Below are 21,255 nucleotides of genomic sequence, written 5' to 3'. Positions count from 1 at the left end.
GTTATACATCATTTTAAAGCTTAAAGTCTGCTCTTTCAGAATATGGTCTTAACTAAAAATTCATGTCTGGCGACTTTTTGTTTGTTTTGAGGTGCAGGGTCACATTTCATCCTTTGAACATGTTAAAGGAAAACTACACTCTCTGGTAAAGTTGACTGAAAAATGAGGAATTTAAAGGGAAACAGATGGAAGATTAAAATTATCCATGAAATTGCGGGATGGAACAAAATAAGAATGTTATAGAATTTTTCCCCAAAACAGTGATACCACTCACAATTTTAAAAATATGCAAATTAGACAGACAATGATGTCATCAACTCCCATCTCTCTGATTGGTTTTCACATGACATTCCATAGATTTGCTCTCTATGTCGATAATTTGACAAGTCAATTCCAGCTCTCCCTGTGAGCTGACAGTCTTCACTGCTAGAATGCTACAACTTTGGGATGGTGTTCAGATGGACGAATTGATTCCTTGAATTTTTGTCAACAAAGAGATTTAGTTTGGATTTTAGATGAATGTCGCCATGACAGCACCACTTCACTCAATTTGCATTATGTGACTCCGACTTCCCTACCAAATTTGACGGTGATGATATTAGTCGCATTGCTAGGCAACCTTCAGAGGAAACTTGAAAAACCATTACACGCTTCGTGATAAGGTAAGGGACACGCAACATTGAGCCATGGAGCATGGGAAACATTGTCCGTAGCCACTGTTTGCAAGAGAAAACAAGAATATATATCATTCACTTCCTATTCAACTTTGGTATCATCAGCATAAAGAGTATTATTGTGATGATAATAGCTATTGTTGCTATCAAAATCATTTTGGTATGATTATGATGATACTGCTGCCACTACTACTATCATTGTTGCTACTATCATTATTATTACCATCAGTGTCATCAATCATTAATCATTAATTTTATCATCATCATGTAGCCATACCATACTGATTCCAGCTGAAGTGATTGTTTCAAATGTCACACTCCAATCACACATTCGTGCAGGCGTATAAACACCAGGGCCATTTTGATTTAAAATCTATGTGTTCTGTATTCAGCTTTAATGTGAGTGTATGGTACCTTGTGAGTGTGATGTCCGCAGACATTATGTTCTGTTCATAGTTGAGAGAAAGATGGGATTGATGTTATTGTTACAGTGTTAGCACTGGGTTTGATACCGGTCCTCTATGCAAATCTGACTGCATAATTCTAAAATATTCAACATATGAAAATGTGTATAAGGACCACTGCCTAGCTGCCAACTAGTACATTTTATGTATCTTTATTGTATTTGGGTTTTTTTTTCTCTATCCAAAAATCATATTCTTTTAATGAGAGATATGTTTCATTTCTGTAAAATTTGCCTTTACTACGTGATATTTGCAGCTTTCCAATTTTGTAACAGAATTGTGATTTTGCCTTAACGATGTGTGTGTGTGTGTGTGTGTGTGTGTGTGTGTGTGTACGTTTGTTTGTATGATATCTTTGCAACAATGTGGAATTTATGTTGCTATAATGAAATTTGTGTTAATTTGTCATGAATTAATTTGTATATTGTTTATAAATATGAAAAAAAAAAGAAGAAAAGATTGACCAAAAAAAAAAAAAAATCTGTGTGTTTTATGATCTGTAGAGGCTAGCAGCAGATCTCTGCATTCAATTCATATCTTTCAAACATATCAAGCAGTATGGTTTGAAACGTGCCCTTTTTTGTATTCCACCGCAGCAGGTTGCCATGGAATAGGAATAGAAAGTATTCAGTTGATGCAAAAAGGCATCCATCCACTTCCATCTTTGTCTCTGACTGGTGTTCTCTTCCTTCTCCCTCCTCTTCCAGCCTCCTCCCCTTAAAGGGATGGTGTAGTATTGGTTGAGGTGAAGATTCAGCTTTAAACTTATGCAAGATACTTAAAAACCACTTAATGAAATGTTGAAGAGCACACTATTCCAAGAGGAACTCTTAGTTTATTTCTTCTTAGATTATTTGATGAAAATCAGTTTTTGAAATGGTTGATATGTCCAAAAACAAAGTAAAACAAAGCAATCATGTAATAAAAGGTGGGTCCTACCTTTTATTAAGATCGCTTTGTTTTGGATATATCAGCTAGTTCAAAACCAATTTTCATCAAATAAATTTGGAACTCCTCTTAGAATTATATGCTCTTTCATATTTCATAAGTTGTTTCTCATTATTTCAAAAAACCATCATCAAAAAATGTTGAAAACCTGAAGCCCCCTCTCAACTGAAACTCTGCCATCCCTTTAACTCACTTCACATTTCATTTCCACTGTGATGTCTCTACCAAGCAGTGTACTCCAAAGCGGTCATCCATCGTGAAATTTTCCCCTCCGAAAGACTCTGATATTCCAGTCTGCAACAAGCATTAATGGATTTCTGTCAAAGGACGTGTTCTGTGTTGAATTGAAGTCGATTTAAAAGTCCAATGCATTCAGCACTCTTGGGAATTGAATGCAGATATGTGTCAGAGGCTTGCGTGTGCAAAATGACAAATTTCACAAAATCTCCACTGCGAAGGGGGCATATTCATTTATTTTTGTAAAAAATCTCACAATAAAAGGTATAGTCATATCTGTTGTCTTGCTTCTACACGTTTTCCTTTGAATAACCTTCCTCTCTTTCTCTCCTGTGTTTTGAGACCTCAATATTTTGCTTAGATAAAGGGCATTCAATGTCTTCATTCCTCGTAAAAAACATGTATTATGCCCGTCTATATTGGAAGCACGATAGAAACATTAGAGTTTCTTCCATAATGTTGGCATCCTGTAGCTAAGTGTGGAATAGCGTGAGGATGAAATTTTTCTTCATAAAGTGATATTAACGACCCCATTTCAACCAGTGGAGTAGTAGTTCCTGATTCCAGATAGGCTTACCTGTGCTTTAGATCATTCTTTGTGCTTGTTGTAGGGGAAGGGAAAAGAAGAGGAGGAGAGAGAGGGGGGTATCAGCCTCGTTGATGTCTGTCAATCGCGCAATATTGCCGATTAATGTTGTTTGAAAGCAACTTTCTCATGAACTGCAAGACCCCCATTTATATCTGCCAAAAAACCCTAAAACTGTTTGCGGTATTGATCTAGGGCATATGTACAGTGTGTGCTGTACACATATACCAGTATTCAGCACTCAGAAAATGATACAAAATGCATTTTGAGAAGTAAATCACACTCTAAGCTCCCCCCCCCCCTCCAAGTTTAATTAGCACAAGTACAAAAGCCTCAACATTGATAGCTACGTCAGGGATGCAATTTATGAGATTCACAGTCTGCAATGTTGCAGTATTTTTTCCAAGGGTCCACGTAAAAAAAAAAAGGTGTAAAATTGCCACAAACAATTCATGAGGAAGTGGATTTGGGTGACAGACGTTCATATACTGTAAAATGAGGAATGTTTGCGTGCATTTTAATTTCGCAAATTTTGCGAGCGCCAAGATTGCGAAATTAAAATGCATGCGAAAGTTCTTGTCTACACTAAATGCACTGAATGCCAGTGGCTTTTCGCGAAAATTTCATGCCGCAAAAAAGGCTGTCGGCTCCGATTCGCGAAAAATTCAAGCCGCGAATATATCATGTTTTACAGTATAACGCTATTGGTAGCACATCCACAAAAATGCAGCAAATGTTGCACTTATCTTGTAGATGCCTGGCATGGTGAACAGGTTACGTGATACGTGAAAATCTTGAGCCTGAAAGTGATCCATTATGATAAGAAGCATGGACCCTTGCTGTGCTGTGGTTGCCCGAGTGGCAAGCATGATTGAGTGCATTCTTTGCCAATAGGCACAGATGTCTGGAAGCCAATTTGTCTGATGAGCAGAGATCATCTAATCCCCCTAATCCCTTTTGTGCCACCATGACCTTGATCCTGTCGGATTGAGGCACATTGCTACACCTGAGAGGGGCTTGCTAATGTACAACTAGGTCAGGTTTGGATGGATTACTGAATGCTGATGGAAATGCTGTGCAGGTCAAGTGGAGCGTCTGGCACTTGAAGGATCAATGTAAGAGCTAGTAGACACCAATACCCCTTTCAGTCACTCATGCATTTCTGGCCAGCTCCTGGCCTGAGCTAATTTGGCCCGTGCAAAGCAGTAAAAATTGCGTTCAGTAACTAGCAGAGCCGCGTTACTTTTACAATGACTATTTACGAAACTCGGCCATGTACGGGATAACTGTCATGGTAACTGAACACGCCATTATACAGAGCGGAAGTGCTCCGTATACAGATGCACGGCCAGGGAATCGTGACCTTTGACCGTGCAAGGAATTTTGGCCAGGGCCAGACGCTGATCGTTCATAAACGCTTTGGTCGGCGCCTGGCGCGGGCCTGGCGCGGGCCTGGCGCTAGCCTGGTGCTGATAAAACCAGCACCAAAATAGTCCGCTCCTGGCATGGGCCACTTTGGCCCGACCCATTCATAAACTCACAATTTTACGACTTCGCTCGGGCCTGGCGCTAGCCAGGGGAGTTACTGAAAGGGGTACAAGATGATCAGGATAACAAAATTTCTCCCCACATCACTCACACTCTGCATCGATCATAAAACATGGATGAGAGTAAGAGGGTCCCAAAGAGGTGGAATCAGCGTGGGTGTTTTTTCCCTTTGAGGATGGACTGATTTTGCTATAACACGCAATTCCCATAGACACCTGCCAGAGTATTCTTGGGATTTGTCTTCAACAGTCTAAAGGTGAAGTGTATGCCATTGGTCCACCTAAGTTACGGGTGGATACTTCTACCCCTTTCATACTGTGGGCGGGTTTCAGAGCCTTCTCGAGGAGGTTCGAAAGCCTGCTAAAAAAAAAAACAGTCTCTTGTCTATTCATGTTGCTCAGGTTGGTTTCACCATGGAGCTACTAGTAGCTCCATGGTTTCACCCAGGCAGGCCCAACTGGCTCTGTTCCCATGGCAGCTGAATTCCCCTTCGATACATGGCACAGGCTTTTTAATTTCTTACCTAACCGCAAACATGATTTAGCGCAAAAGTGTGCATATCGTTCACTGTTCATTGGCTTTTCTTAATTCTGTGTGAGCTGATAGGCTGCTCGAGGCTGCTACAGGAGACTTCAGAACCCCCTTTTTACTTAATAATATTTCGGTTTAAATGGGTTGTTCTATTCTGTGTCATTCGAGGCACTTTAAATCTACAAACTGTGCATGCTTAATAAAAAGACCATCCTCACCCCAGCAGGCTGAATGCATCGAGTTATATCATGAGTTTGAAAAGATTCAACTCCATTTTTTCTTTTTTACTAGCCAATCACACATACTGTGCAAGGCAAATTATTGCGAGGGTTCCCCAAAAATCAAGACTGGCTGATATTTACTTAACTTGTTAAGGATGGGCTGATTTCGCTATAACTCGCATTTCCCAGAGACACCTGCCCGAGTATACGTGGGACTCGTCTCCAATGCCGATTGCAGTTGTTATCTTTTGATATGTGTGTCCACACACAAGAATTTATGTGGTTCGGCATCACATTTCAAAAATATGGGTGTGTGTATATATATTCGTGTGTGTGTGTGTGTGTGTGTGTGTGTGTGTGTGTGTGTGTTTGATGAAGCCTAATGTGTTGATTGGTGAACAAAGCATCACGTGGGTTAGGTTAGATGCGAGTGTCTGTCACGTGAAGTTGTCTCCTTGTGACATTCGACATCTGAGGAAAGATGTGAAAGTGAGAAATGAAAGTTTACATCAATTATATCATTTCTAATGACTGTCTAGGTACTCAATTGACCAGAAATATGTTGGAATTGTTTTGATAACTTCATTGAAAAACAGCTTCAAGTGTCACATTTTATTGTGTACTGATCCATTACTCTATAGTTTCGAATAAAGTACAGACCGCATAATTGATTTTGTCATGTCACCTGATGAAAGATTAATGTTTTTCAGCGATGACAGTTAAGTATTTCTATCAAAAGTTTGATAGCCACATGATGAGTGAAATACAACACTTTGAACAATTCATGAGCTACCGGCATATCACTTCCTCAATCAGTATATTTGTTCATAAGCAGCTCTACAAAAGTGTAATTCTTCTATCTTTCTTTCTTTCTTCCTTTTCTTCTTCTTATTATTCTTCTCCTAGAGTATAAGTGGAATTTCACTTTGAGCAAATCTGGCGCTAGAATGTTTGGCCAGTCTATATTTTCAGTAAATACACATTTTGTTTGTTTTTGCTCTGCTTTGTTTTACCACCTACTATTTTTTGTATGTGTTTTCTGCTTTTATGTATGTAACATACTGCATGTTTTGTCATGTGTCATTTTACCTCATGAGGCACAGACATGAAGAAAAACTGCCATGTTGGCTGACTCATGTGCAGTGCTGAAATGAATAAATAGTATGAAATCAATTGAAATAACAGGTACTGTATCTTGTAATATAAGAGATCAAACCAAAAGGTTGTTGTAGCAAAATCAGTCCGTCCTCAATGGTTTAAGGAAGAGGACATGCAAAAATCTCTCAGATTTCTCCTGGGCACCTCCATGATATAGTTTGGAGTTGTGTGTGTTGGCAGCCCAGTGATATTTTACTAGTCATCTGATATCTTAGTATCAAAAACTTTGAAATGCCAGTGTCATACTTTTGATAAGTTGCTTTAATATACATTGACAATGCTTCTAGATTTAACATAGTTTTCCTGTGTCATTTTACATTGGCCCTAAATGTATTTTGGGTCAATAAGGCCGCGGGGTTGTTTCTGAACAACTGTAAAAGTTACTGTAAAATTCTTAAGCTTTGCTGCCTGAAGTTAAATGCAAGAACTGTCTTAAAGGGGAAGGCTAGTAACTGATCAGTGGGAATCAGTGGAAATGCTGGGAGATGATTGTTCCAATCCTTATGGGATTCATTCAAGAGTTCATTGTATATCTATTGTTGTGTGAAAATGATTTGCTTCAGAACGGTCTCATATTCAAGTAATGTGCAGATTAATGCTCCGTCACTGACCAGGGACGCTAACCTGGAAGCATTAAACTGCACATTACTTGAATATGAGATCATTCTGAAGCAAATCATTTTCACACAACAATAGATATACAATGAACTCTTGAATGAATCCCATAAGGATTGGAACAATCATCTCCCAGCATTTCCACTGATTCCCACTGATCAGTTACTAGCCTTCCCCTTTAAACACTCAAGGCTCACATGTTTTTTCTTCAATTGACTGAAGTTGTTTTACTCCATTTTCCACTCATCAGGCAGTTGAAGAGTGTATGCTCAAAAACCCTTCTGAAACATAATAATGCAGGCAGCAGTAATAGCTATACTTTTAAATGGTCATGAGGAGAATGTACTCTAGATATGACTCTGTCATATTTTCAAGTGTAATGTGATGACACCTTCATAAAAACCATTATTTTTTTTTCTATTTAAATGGCCATTGCATTCCACACATAGTAAAGAGTGAGTTGCCACACTTCAAAGGACCCATAACTTTAAAAGCCCATTATGGCACAAATAACATTCCTTCTCCATGTGCCTCTGCGCCAACAAGTGCCAGAGGCATTTTCTATGATATCATGGAGTTGGCTAGGAATATCTGATTTTGATGAGCTGAGTGTCCATTAAAACTAGTAACCTGATCTGATCTCCTCTGATCATTCGACCTTAACTCAAATAAAAACAAAACCTTGATTGATGACTTTTTGCTGCTTTCAGGATACGAGGTCACATATAATGTATCACAGTGTGACTTTCATTGAATAGCCCATTTGAAACCCACATTACACACTCATGCAATGGGCATTGTGTGGTACATATAGAAATACAAGTAGTACATGTGTAAGACAATTAATAGTAAGATTTTTATTGCAGAGTGATGATTTCACTGAAACATTTTTAATATAATGTTCAAAGTGATCAAATTATCTATCTTTGAGCATGCCAGCCTTTTATCACTTTTGTAGCAACATGTGTCTTTCATCTCATCCCCAGTATTGTTAGTTACTATACATCAGTACATGATAGACATACATTTGTAGAGCTACAAAACTGTTTGTTTGTTTGTTTTTTTTGTTTTTGCTTTTATGGAGGGTCACAATTGGCTTGACATCAACATATATAAGGCAAGCTGTATTCAAGAGACATTATTGCTTTTCATGCTTTAAAAACATTTTTGAAAAATCTGCCTTTTCAAAATATAAAATCCTTTCTTCACCCACCCCCCCCCCCCCCACACACACACACACCAAGTCAATAATAACTTGTTCTTGGATGCAACAGGGCCTTAAGCTATTTTTTTTTTTTTGAAAAAAAAAATGAGAGAATTCTGTATTTATTATCATGATCATCATAAAGTCAGAACTGAGGCAATGTAATATATTTTGCAAATAGTTGAATCGTTCAATGGTCTTTTATTTCAAAATGGCAGACTGCATTCTCTATAAACTCTCCACCCCCCTAAAAAAAAGAAAAAAATAATGCACAAGACAGTGATAATAATAATAATGATAGTGGCCTCTTATAATGCACTAAAGTCCATCAAGAATGATGCTCATGGCGCTCTTACATAACCAGCATGAACAGTACATAATACAACCATACAATAATCAAATACGATAACTTATCAGACCAAATGATTTATAAAAGTGTGAATTAGCCCCTTAACTTGCTTTCCCTATTCTTCCTCATTCCCTCCCCCCCCCCCCAACCCACGCATCCACCCTCTGCCCACATCAGTGTTCCACTTCTCGCCCCTGCCCAAGTATGTGCCGGAGAGCTGCCTCCTCATCGCCATCGGCTTCGCGCTCGGCGGCCTCTTCCTCCTCAACCGCAACTCGGTCTTCAACGCCGAGCTCGGCTCGCACATGTTCTTCCTCTACCTTCTCCCGCCCATCATGATGGAAGCGGGCTACTTCATGCCCATGGAGGCCTTCTGGAGCAACATCGGGAGCATCCTCATGTTCGCCGTGGTGGGCACGCTCATCAACGCCTTCAGCATTGGACTCTCCTTATGGGGAATATCTGAAGGCGGGCTCTTGGGTGAGTTGACTCTTTAAATTTTATTTTCCTTTTTTTTTTTGTGTGTGTGTGTTTGTGTTAGAAGGAAGATATTGTGCCTGCACCTAGGGACATGAGAATTGATTCAATTCAATTCATTTATTCAACATGCTAAAATGAATACAGAAGTTTCTCCTACACAAATTGCATATCAAGTTTACAGGTGAAACAAAAGAAAGAGGCAAAAAAGTTTATGCGTAGCACATGATGGAATAAAAAAAAGACCACACAGAACCTATCAAGGCAGATTCCCTTACAATGAATTGGGCCCAAATTGCAATTAACAGAGAGATACATAGTTAAAGAGTATAACTGCAAGTTAAGAAACATACACTTTGCAACCAATAAGAAAGGACAACACAACGATTACCAAAAAGGGCAAATTATTACAAGATTTATTCATTTGCACTCTGGATTAAAAACATCTTATATTTGCATTTAAAAGGTGACAGTGTTGGACACTCTTTGATAAAAGCTGGTAACTCTTTCCAGCATTTCGTTCCACTGTGTCTAATTATAGTCTGTGAAAACTTATATCTGTAAAAAGGTAAACATATCTTATTAGCATGTCTAGTGTTGTAAAAAAGGATTGCACCATGTAAAACAGATCTTATTCATTTGTTCCATGTGGTCATGCAGAAAACCATTTCTCCATTTAAACCATCTTAAAAAGTCAATCTCTGGATGCAATGCATTCCTGAAGTTTGGACCAATGGAGTTTCGTGTATACTATGCTGAACATCTTTTCTGATACGATACTAGCATCTTATAATTGTCATGTGTGTAAGTTCCATTGATATAGAGATGAGCAGTACTTTTATGTTGTGGTGCCCAATATACGCAATGCGAATGTAATCTAAAGACACGTTTTATGCAGAAATCACACCATTAAATGCCACAGCAGCATGCCTTCAATGACCAGTGCTATATCATATTAAAGTGTCTTTTAGTGGTACTTTTTTTTTGTAACATGAAGGGCAGTGTTACCATGCTTGAGCATACATGTAGGTGCAAGCTCTGTAGGGAAATGAACACATGTTCATTTTTAATCCATGTTTAGATGTTCTGTCTTTGAGAGTGTATACCATGTGTCATAAATCATGTCAAACAGGTGCAAACAAGACCATTAATATCCTGGAGTGCATGACGTTTAGCAGTCTGATATCGGCCGTGGACCCCGTGGCGGTGCTGGCGGTCTTCGAGGAGATCCACGTGAACCAGGTGCTGCACATCCTGGTGTTTGGCGAGTCCCTGCTCAACGATGCGGTCACCGTGGTGAGTCTTCCGTATCCTAGCAACAACCGTCCCATGATGGATGGGATGTGCTGAGAGGGCTTTTGCATCTTATTGCTTTGCAGATGCAGATGTGGTTGTTCAGATTTGATACTACCTTGAGGTTTTTTTTGGGGGGGGGAGGGGGAGGGGGGCTGATATCTTTGAGAGGGAGGATCTGAGTGCAAAAAATAACTCGCATGAAAACTTCTGCCTTTACAGTATTGGCAGGCTATTTGGTCTGGTTTTCCGCAAACGTTTTTAATAAGCATCCTGTAGGTCTTTTGTGTGTGTATGTGTGTGTTGCATACTGTAATACCACCCCCCGAAAAAAAATTATGTGCATAAAAACTTCGAGAATTTCATGAGAAGCCAAGATTTGCAAAAGTAGAACACACACAATAGTTTTTGTCTATACAATGCATTGAATGCCACTGGCAATTTGTGGAAGTTTCATGCTAGGAATAAGGCTGTGTGCTGCAGTTTATGAAAGTTACATGCAAGTTACATGCCACGAATGTTTCTGATTTTACAGTAGTAAGTAAATATCATCAGCTTGCTCGCTGTAGAGTTGAGAGGTTGCAACCACACACCTGTTTGCTGATGCAGATATATGTCCTCTCTGCATTATTCAGGTGCTCTACCGTGTCTTTGAGACATTCAACGAGATCGGGCAGGACAATCTGGTGGTGCGCGACGTCATCCTCGGCATCGTCTCCTTCTTCGTGGTGGCCTTTGGCGGAATCTTGGTGGGCCTCGCCATGGGCTTCATGACCGCCTTCATCACGAAGTACACCTACAGGGTGCGGGTCATCGAGCCCGTCTTCGTCTTTGTCATGGCCTACCTCTCCTACATCATCGCCGAGATGCTCACCCTGTCTAGCATTCTGGCGTAAGTACTTCTTTGAACTCTGCTGCCGACACATAAAGAAAAAAAAAATTGTGATATCATTTTTTGATATATCACATCACACCGTACACACGATAATACATAAAAATATCATCCATGTGCGTGTGTGTGTGTGTGTTTGTATGCCAAGGGGGATTCATAAATGCATGTACAGTCTCATTTTTTTTTAAAATCCTCCAAATAACCTGGTCTAGCACAGAGTAGTTCACACTTCCTTTGCCTTTCACATATTAAATATATATTTTCATGATGTTAACTTTCACATTTAAGTTCAAATTTAAGGTCTAGTTAAATGATCCCCGAAGGAAATTGTTACGACCAAAAATCACTCTGAGAATGATCGCACAAAAGAAACAATCAACTGATGTTCAGGCAGTTTATTAACAGTGATATTGTGGGTACAGACTGATAATCGGCGTCATATCAGTACAACAATGATCAATAGAAACAATTACAAATCGGTAATGGAATCACTTACATGCATCCAAACTATCACAAAGTCGCTACAGTTCCCTGGTAGTGTCCAGATATGATGTTCGATGCACAAATGAATGATCCGCGATGCACCGATGAATGATTCCTGCGACGTAAATCCAGAGGCACAGGTTACAATAGTCCGCGTTATAAATCCAGGGTATGTCCACAATAGATCCACAGTATAATGTTCACGGCGAAACGTGCAGAGTCCAAACGTTATGACGACCACGTCCAGTTGATGCGTTGAATAATGATTCACTTTATATTGTCCAGCTAGGAATCCAGCCCGTCACAGCTTTTCCGTAGCAATGTCCATTGACATAAAAACATGGAGTCTATCTCCAATGAAGGCAAATTAATCTGCAGGCAAAATGTCTCCCAGGCCAAGTATCTCCACAAACATAACAGGTCAGCAGGTAACACAGGACTGACTATAACAAGTCGCTTCAGAGCCAGAAGTGACGTAACTCTCAGAGCAGAGGTGTTGGGTACTCTGCCTACTGCAGAATTTTCTCTGGCTTATATACTATCCATTCAACCCCTTCTAGCACATTCTATAACTCTCTCCAACCTACTAGCCAGTCCAAGTTCCAGGAAACCTGGATGACTCACTGCCTAACTATGTACAAAACATCATTACCAAGAATAACTACCAATCACATTGGGCTACAGGGACAGTGCCTCACTCAGCCAAATATGTTAGCACTTCCCAGAACTTTCTGGAATGGGTGAAATCAATCTAGATTGAGTGAGCTATAATGTATTTCCTCTTACATGCATGTACTGTGTAGTTACATTGTATACCACCTAGAAAATTCTCCACTGATCTGGTCAGCCTGTATGTACTATATCTATACCATGTAGAATGTTCTCCATGAATCTGGTCAACCTGTATACATACACATTAAAACAGTCATGCATACAGTACATCATACATATGTACATAACTACTAGTGTGTGCATTTGTGACAAAATAGATCAAATTGTTCAGGTCTGGTATGGAATCAAACCGAGAGTAGGGGCAACACGTTGATCAGCACACTTGTTTGCCTACGGTCTATGCTGTTTGGCATGTGCATTCTGGGAACTCAAAAATGTTTTATCTGCAGCCGGGTAATTTTTTCTTTCTTTCTTTCTTTCTTGGGGAGGGGGGGCTGTATGTAAACAGTGGCAAACAAATTTGCTTTGTCCATCATGATGCAAAAAAAGTTGTAACTCCTGAGTGTGAATTTGGCTTATGTGAGCTGCTTGCAGTCTCATCGTACGCTCTTATACTATTAGAATGGCTGACAGGAGGTAGCAGCATAGCCTACCTTTGTTTACCCACTCAAAAGATTAATATTTGGACAGAGATAAGTTGGTTGTTTTTTCAATCCAGTCAAGTGACTATCCCTACAAATTATCTGCACTATTCCAAACCAAATATTGTACTGTGTCTGAAATGCTGCCATGTGACAGGTGTGTTGAGAAAACTTGATGAAAATTGCAAATTCCATCGTCTTAGTCAGTCTGTGTCAGAGACTTCTGATTTCAAATGGTATGCCATGTTGTTTGTTTTGTGGCAATCACTGCCTTTTTTTGTTTCTTACGGGGGAGGGAAGTTTTAAAAAGGCATGGAGTGTGTTATTACTTCGAATGGCAAAGAAAAACAGAAGAGGAGACTCAGAAGATATTTGCACTGCTTTATGTGTGGATTTGTATGGAAGCCAGGGAAGTTGTTCTTTCTTCATGCAGTCTGGTGAATGGTGAATGCAATTCAGACTGACACCCTTTTAAAAATCCACACGACTTTTAATGTCACTTTGGAGGAGTAGTTGTCATGGTAATCAAGAGGAGTTGCCTTGGTAATCTTATCACCCCCACCCCCCTCGAGTGCAACACACAGGGCGCTGGTGGCAATGGCAGGAGTGCATGCAGCACACATATCTACAGTGCAGCTGCAGTGGTACAAACGTCTGGTGGCATACAACACATGATTTAATGGTCATGGGTCACTGAATTTGGCCCGAGCTAAAATCGAGATAAGTCTGTACTTTATACTGACACAGAGCTACCAAGTCTCACGCATTCTGCATGAGACTCAAGAATTTAGGGGCCATCTCACGATCTCACACATGACACCCATTTTTCTCACGCATAGGGCGAAGTCTGCAACTTGGGCCTATAATAATGAGCATAGCTCAGAAGATTAAAGTGATATTTGCAAATGAAGGTATATTTCCCTTTTGTCTTTCAAAATAAGTAAAAAAATAGTCACTTAAGTATGCACCTGATCGCACCATTTAGAGCTAAAAATTGAAAAAGCTCCCTACCGTGGGAGGCCACAGGGGGAAAACCCTCCCACACCCTCGCTCGCAGCGCACATTCGCCCGCCGAGATACCGAGTCATGAAAATCTCACTCATAACATTTTTTTGAACTTGGCATCCCTGCTGACATTGTCTGAGACCTGAAGCAGACCTGATCTACCTCATGAGAGTGGGCCAACTTTTAGTTCGGGCTAAACATTTCTCAACCATTCATACTGAGAGTTTGCTGTTGCTTCAGGTCTAAGCTAATCTCAGTGTGACTGGGATATAAATGAGCAACAAGTGCCATAGTGCAGAGAAAGGTTACTGAAGGTTGATAGGACTTTTCAGGACAGGACAGTGTTAAAGGCATAATTTACCATTTGCAGATATGAAACAAAAACCCAGATTTAGTACATCAAAATAGTTCTAAAATGTGAGTTAGGGATAGAAACAATGTGAAAATTTGAATCATGATTTATGTTAAGTATTGTTAAATATACAAAATGTAAACTGTAGTTATTATAAAAATTTTTCTAGACTAAACCATCCACAGTTAAGGTTTATTGAGAAAATAGTGATATCTCCTTTAATACATCGTAGTCTTTATTGCAATTTTTTTACATGGTAGGATGTTTCGTGATATAACTGCCATACACCTATGCATCAAATGTAATATCTCGAACATTTTTTAAATCACTGCTCCCAAAGGTAAGCTGTACCTTTAAGATAGGGAATCCTGTGCAGGTGGACTTGGGAGCTGTGTTTTCCTACAGATAAAAACGGGAGGAGAGAAATTGCCCGCAGCACACCAGGCTAAAAGGTGATCTTGTGGACAGGATGTGATCGGCCAGAGTTACAATGACGTTTCATTAATGCGCTTATCGCAGTGTGGGTGGATACAGGATTTCCGTTCTCCTCAGGCCACTCTGCCAGCATACACTGGTATAAGTAGCCTCTTCCAAAGGCCCTAACAATGTCATTAACTGACATTTAAAGCAAGCAAAGCAAGCTGAAGCCGTGCTCGGCAGCCCAAAAGCCTTTTGAGATTCACAACTGTGATTACAATTCTCACCTGATAATTGAGAGCCACTTAAGTGCAACAAAATCGAATGCAACAAACTTTTTGCTTATTCTTTTCATCACTTTATCAAAACTACAAACTGTTCTATTGAGACATATTTTGGCTAAAACATTACAATTTTGCCTCTCTGATGCTAGATGTGATAGTTTCTTAACAATGTACATAAACACAGAGATTTCATTTCCTAACCAGATGTGTTTATTGCTACATTTCAGTTTATATTGTTCACTCAAATGGTGTAATAAATATCTTTAAGATTGCAGCACCATCTATTTCACAGCTTTGGCGGGGTCATGTAAAGTCATTGATATGTATTGTAAACTCTGAAGAAGATTATTTCACAAAATATGAGTAAAGTTGATCCACTGATCAATTTTTGTCTCGCCCACCGGAGGTGAAGGCGAGACTAAGGGATCCAAATGGCGTCCGTCCGTCGTCTGTCCGTCGTCCGTCCATCGTCCGTCGTCCGTCACAAATGTTAAAGTTTACCTGCAAGACTCTCTTATGATGCATAACTTGGCAACTGTTACAGCAATGGCAGCCACACTTGGGTGATAGAAGCACTAGGGGTATCTTCATGTTATGGTGTTGTCAGAGGTCATGTGATGAGGTCAAAGGTCATTTGAGGTCATATATTAAAGGGCATGTGCAAGACCCTCTTTTCTATGTTAAAGTTTACCTGCAAGACTCTCTTTTGACAAATAACTTCACATAAGTTGCTTGGATTACAACCTAACTTGGGTCATAGATGCACTGGGGGTACCTTCATGTTATGGTGCCGTTGGAGGTCACAGGATAAGGTCAAAGGTCATTTGAGGTCATACGTTAAAGTTTACTTGCAAGACTCTCTTATCACTCGTAACTCGACACATGTTGCTACAATAGCAATCAAACTTGGGTGATGGATGCACTGGGGGTACTTTCATGTTATGGTGCCGTAAGAAGTAACATGATAAGGTCAAAGGTCATTTGAGGTCATACGTTAAAGTTTACTTGCAAGACTCTCTTATCACACATAACTCAGGAAGTTGAAGGTAACCACAAGGTCAAAGGTTACAGACAGGGGTCAACAAACTTTTAGGGCCCAATGTTAAGTTTTTAGGGTGCATTTCATTTATGGCTCATAACTTTTGATCCCTTTGTCCGTTTGTGACCAAACTTGGATGGAACATGTCCCTTGGGGAGGTGAAGGTCGTCACAAGGTCAAAGGTCACAGACAGGGGTCAACAAACTTTTAGGGCCCAATGTTATTTTTTAGGGCGCGTTTTGATTGTGGCTCATAACTTTTGATCCCTATGTCCGTTTGTGACCAAACTTGGACGGTAGATGTCCCTTGGGGAGTTAAAGGTCATCACAAGGTCAAAGGTCACAGAAAGGGGTCAACAAATTTTTAGGGCCCAATGTTAAGTTTGTATGGCGCGTTTCGATTATGGCTCATTACTTTTGATCCCTTTGTCCGTTTGTGACCAAACTTGGATGGTAAATGTCCCTTAGGGTATTGAAGGTCACCACAAGGTCAAAGGTCATAAGCAGGTCAATTAACTTCTGGGAGTTATAAAAAATATTAATTCCTTGTACGCGAATGGGCAAGACACAATTTGGCGATTGCCTTGTTTGAATCTGAAGGCTCTTGACAAAAGCTACAGCATTTCATAACCTTTCAGTGCAGCCCAGTTTTACGCAGTGTCTCCGACATCATAAGAGTTGGGAATAATTCATGGTTACATTGTATGTTAGCCAGGCAATAAAATTCCCCTAAGTGCAACAATACTTTATTGGGTTTGTTTGTTGTTGCTGTCTGGAAGTTATTCCTGTATTATCAGTCAGTTTGATGCTGCGATGAAAAGCTTACGCGATTGCCTTGTTTGAATCTGAAGGCTCTTGACAAAAGCTACAGCATTTCATAACCTTTCAGTGCAGCCCAGTTTTACGCAGTGTCTCCGACATCATAAGAGTTGGGAATAATTCATGGTTACATTGTATGTTAGCCAGGCAATAAAATTCCCCTAAGTGCAACAATACTTTATTGGGTTTGTTCGTTGTTGCTGTCTGGAAGTTATTCCTGTATTATCAGTCAGTTTAATGCTGCGATGAAAAGCACACGCAGGGTACTGTGAAGATGTGCCTAGAGGCTCTGGTCGTCTTCAAAGATTTGCTTGCTTTATCACCAAAGCAAAAATATTTTTTTTTTTTATTCTTATCTGAGCAAGCTGAGTTGTATGTGTGAGAGTATGAGAGTGCAAAAGCAATGGAGCTTAGCCAAATTGCACATTTGAACTGATGATATGACCAGCTGTAAATGGGGCAAGAGATCACTTGTGTAATGGGCATTTCAGAGCATACCTGTGGAATAGTCAAGAACTGTATTCATTCATGTCAGCTACGAATTCAGACAAGTAAGACATTTCTGATCAATGAATGCAAGTGTGCATACTTCATTCTGTGGCACTTTTTCACACAGTTCTGCTGAAATGACTAATACTCTACATCATATCTTTTACTTTAGAGGTTTGCCCACTTTTGTGAGCTAATGAACTTTGGATACTTTATCATTACACAGTGCCTTTTGTATTGCTCCAGTTTTTGCTGCTGTGATGAGTGTGGCCTTGATCAAAGCTGGTTATACCTAAATTTCTAGCTCTTTTCTTTGATATACAATGTTTTTTCTTCATTAGATATTGTACAGAATCATAATGCTTTAATGCCTTTTGTGTGTGAGGGGGGGGGTGGGTGTGTTTGTGTGTGTGACATATTCTGCCTTGTATGTGAATAGATGCACTGGTTTAATGTGTAATGCTACATTTTGCATTTTAACAACATAATATATATCTCAAGGTCTTGGGAGCAGACTATCAGCCCTATGCAAATCAGTACAAAAGGGAAATGCATTGTGTTGTTGGGGGATGTTGAAACTATTTTGGGTTTCTTTTCAACTGATACCCAGAAGTCACGATACATGTGCATTGTGTACACTTCATGTGAATATTCACTTTGTGAAGTGGCTCATAGCAGTATCACGATGTATACTTGGAAGTCACCTACCAGACATGGTCTCCAGTGCTTAGTATTTTAGCTGTGTTGTAGCAGATGAACCCCTCACTTTACATCACTGCAGAACCAGTGGTATGCTAATGCTGCAAAGAGATAGATAGATAGGTAGATAGATAGATAGATAGATAAATAGATAAATAACTAGATAGACAGACAGACAGATACACTGTTGATCAATACACTGTAAATTGATAGGTAGATAGATACAAATTGACGTATCTTAGATTGGTAGATAGGAGATCGTTATAGTCAATTAGCTATAAAAATAGATGAATTGATGGACAGATACATAAATGGATAGATATCTAGAAAACTAGCTAAAGAGATAGGGGATGAATAGATGTATATAGATAGACAAATAGAATGATATATGGTTTGATAGATAGATAGATAGATAGATAGATAAATAGATAAATATAAAGAAAGATAGATAGATCAAAAGAAAGAAAGATAGATAGATAGATAGAATGATAGATAAATAGATAGAAAGAAAGATAGATAAGTAGAAAGATAGATAGATAGAAAGATGGGTAGATAGATGGATAGATAGAATGCAGAGTGAGAGACAGAAGGAAAGAGGAACATTTAAGAGTGAGAAGGGGAGAAGGCGATAGAAGAGAGAAATTTGTTTTTAACATAGAGAAACACTTCTTATCATTGTTCCCAGCTGATGGTCCATAAAGTTTGTAAACTACAGTCGACTATGAAAGGGTTCCCCCCCCCCCCCCCCCCAAACTATATCCTGTGTGAATCTGCAGTTTTCGGTCCAAACACGCTTTTGGAAATGCCTCAGTTCATTGCATTCCTAGAATGTCCGCAATGAGTTCACCAGTGGTAGAAGTGCCGTGTTGAGATGGCACAGTGTCCTGGGCAAGCCTGCATTTTGAGAATGGCTCATGGCTTTATTTAGTGTGTGTGTTGCTGTTGTTGTTAGTTATGCCAACACATAAACTCTGTTATAAAATCAGCAACCTGCCAATGTACAATGTCAGTGTCTTGAGGTTTTCATTCAGAGATGGTATTCATACTTGTATTTTACCTGTCTGTACTGAAGCCAAATGTTTTTTTGCATTCTTTATACTTTCAGTTTCTCTTTTAAGCTGTCTTTTTTTTTTTCTAGTACGATACCCTTGGCATATGCAAATTAAGGTGTATCAATGCTGTATTTTTTCCCTGCAGTAAATGGAAACAACAACAACAACAAAACAAACAAAACGAAGTGAGAGGCAACAGATTGTGATATGAAAATGCAAGTAATCATAGAACAAAGGCTAATGAGATTACCTGGCCTGCTTTTTGTATGTTTGTGAGTACATATTGACGCCTCAACCTGATTGGCGGGTACCAATGTAATGCTAGAATTGCATGGCTGGATATCAATTACAGGATGTGGAAGCAGAAATTGCTATGTCATTTTGCAGATAAAGGTAAAGGTGGAAAAAAAAACCATGACTGTCTTTATGATATGCCCCAGCAAACTTCCTTTTGATTTGTTTCCCCTGTGGCACCCACAGAGTTCCATTACGTCCTTGTTATAGCCATCTATCTCCCTCTCTGACTTGACATTACCGTATGCGTGTATATGAATGTGGCATGGTAGAGACAATCTTTTGAGTTTGTTTTTGTTTGCTTGTTTTTTCCTCTTTTTTTTTTTGGGGGGGGGGGGGGGGCTTATCAGCTGTTAGGAAGATTCTTATACCCAAAGGAAGGAAGTTAAGGAGATTTACTTTAGGGAAGGAGGTTAAATCTGCTTGTTGTTGTTGGTTTTTCAGGAAATATATCAATGACTGTAATGTGCACATCAAGTGGAAAAACCTGAGCAGAATTTGATGGATTGATGCTCCAAGCTTGAAAGTTCCAAGTTTGTTGTAGATCTTTCAAAACAGCTGTCTGGATTTTTATGACCATGGTATATGATTTTTTTATGACCATGGTATATGATTTTTGGTCTTGTACAGGAACAGAATCAGAAGAGATTTTTCTGTGGTAATATCAACCTTGCTCACTGATGGAAATGCGTGGTTCAGTGATTACAGAGAGAGGAAGCTATGGGGGTGATAATGATAATGACAATGAATAACACTTATATAGCGCTTAGTACTGATGTTTCTAATCACGTTAATCATGGGAAAAAAAGTAACATATCAACAACAACACCAACAACATCAACAAAAATTATGATTAAGTAAACAAATAAGTTTTCAGCAATGATCTGAACTTATCAACACTTTCAGCATTACGAATATAAAGAGGGAGCTTATTCAAATTAATTAGGTTACAAGCAACCTGGAGCCAGAACCTCAGATGGAGCATCATGTAAAAGAATGTAATTTGAATCTTGTAGATTGATACCGTGAACTATACACACAAAAATAACCCCTTTCCCCATCAAATAATGGAGTACCTTGTTAAAGGAGACCTCCGGATGATTTTCAGACTTTTACATTTGAACAACTATAAATTAGTCCAACTGAGTACGGAGTTTCAGAATTTATAGTGATTGGGATAAGTAATGAGAATGTTTTCAAAATTTATAACAAATTGCAATGAACAAGGATGATGACACGACAGCCTCACCATAAGAATGCATGAGTTGGGGCTCAAGGAAGCAGAACAAAAGAAGAAGGTATGCATAGATTTTTCACAGGTGAACTTGTTGAGCAAGCGGTATTGTAATGGAATTACACTGCTACATTTCTTAGATATATGAGGCTCTGATGTCATCATCACTGTTCAGTGTAATTTGTTTAAGATTTTAAATCTATTAGTTTCTCTGTTCAAGGACCACAATAAATTCCACGAATCTATAAATGGAGCTGTTGATTTATGTACTACATGATGTGAAATTATGAAAATCGTCCAGAATGCCCCTTTAAGGAAAAGGTATTGAGGGAAATTATTTGGGAGGGGTGTTCATACACTTATTGATTAACTTCTGTTTAGAAAACGAGAATGAGCTGTTGAGTCATGCATGAGTGATCACACTCAAATAATGCAGGAATGGCAACAGCATACACCAGGAACAGAATTTGTCAAAATCTTGTTTCATTGACCCCCACAAAATGACTCAAGTAACTTTTGAAAAGTGAGCATTTTGTCTTGAATGTGCTCACTCATGCATAATTCAACAGATCATTGTCA

The 21,255-nt window shown here is 39.3% G+C and overlaps 1 protein-coding gene across 1 annotated transcript in view; it reads left to right on the top strand.

Moving 5' to 3' along the window:
* The window catches only part of LOC139735969 (probable Na(+)/H(+) antiporter nhx-9), a 64,275-nt gene that overhangs the window by 25,084 nt on the left and 17,936 nt on the right, over positions 1 to 21,255 (top strand). Inside the window, exons 2-4 of the mRNA XM_071646727.1 lie at positions 8,713 to 9,015; positions 10,145 to 10,308; positions 10,941 to 11,197. Of these exons, the coding sequence (XP_071502828.1) occupies positions 8,713 to 9,015; positions 10,145 to 10,308; positions 10,941 to 11,197 (724 nt within the window). The remainder of the gene's footprint in view (positions 1 to 8,712; positions 9,016 to 10,144; positions 10,309 to 10,940; positions 11,198 to 21,255) is intronic.

The sequence above is a fragment of the Diadema antillarum genome, unplaced genomic scaffold (genome assembly GCF_040938485.1).
Source record: "Diadema antillarum isolate AM-2024a unplaced genomic scaffold, OU_Dant_1.0 scf00000028, whole genome shotgun sequence".
NCBI lineage: Eukaryota > Metazoa > Echinodermata > Echinoidea > Diadematoida > Diadematidae > Diadema > Diadema antillarum.
Note: the sequence above shows the minus strand (reverse complement) of the source record. Positions and strands in the feature narration are given on the sequence as shown.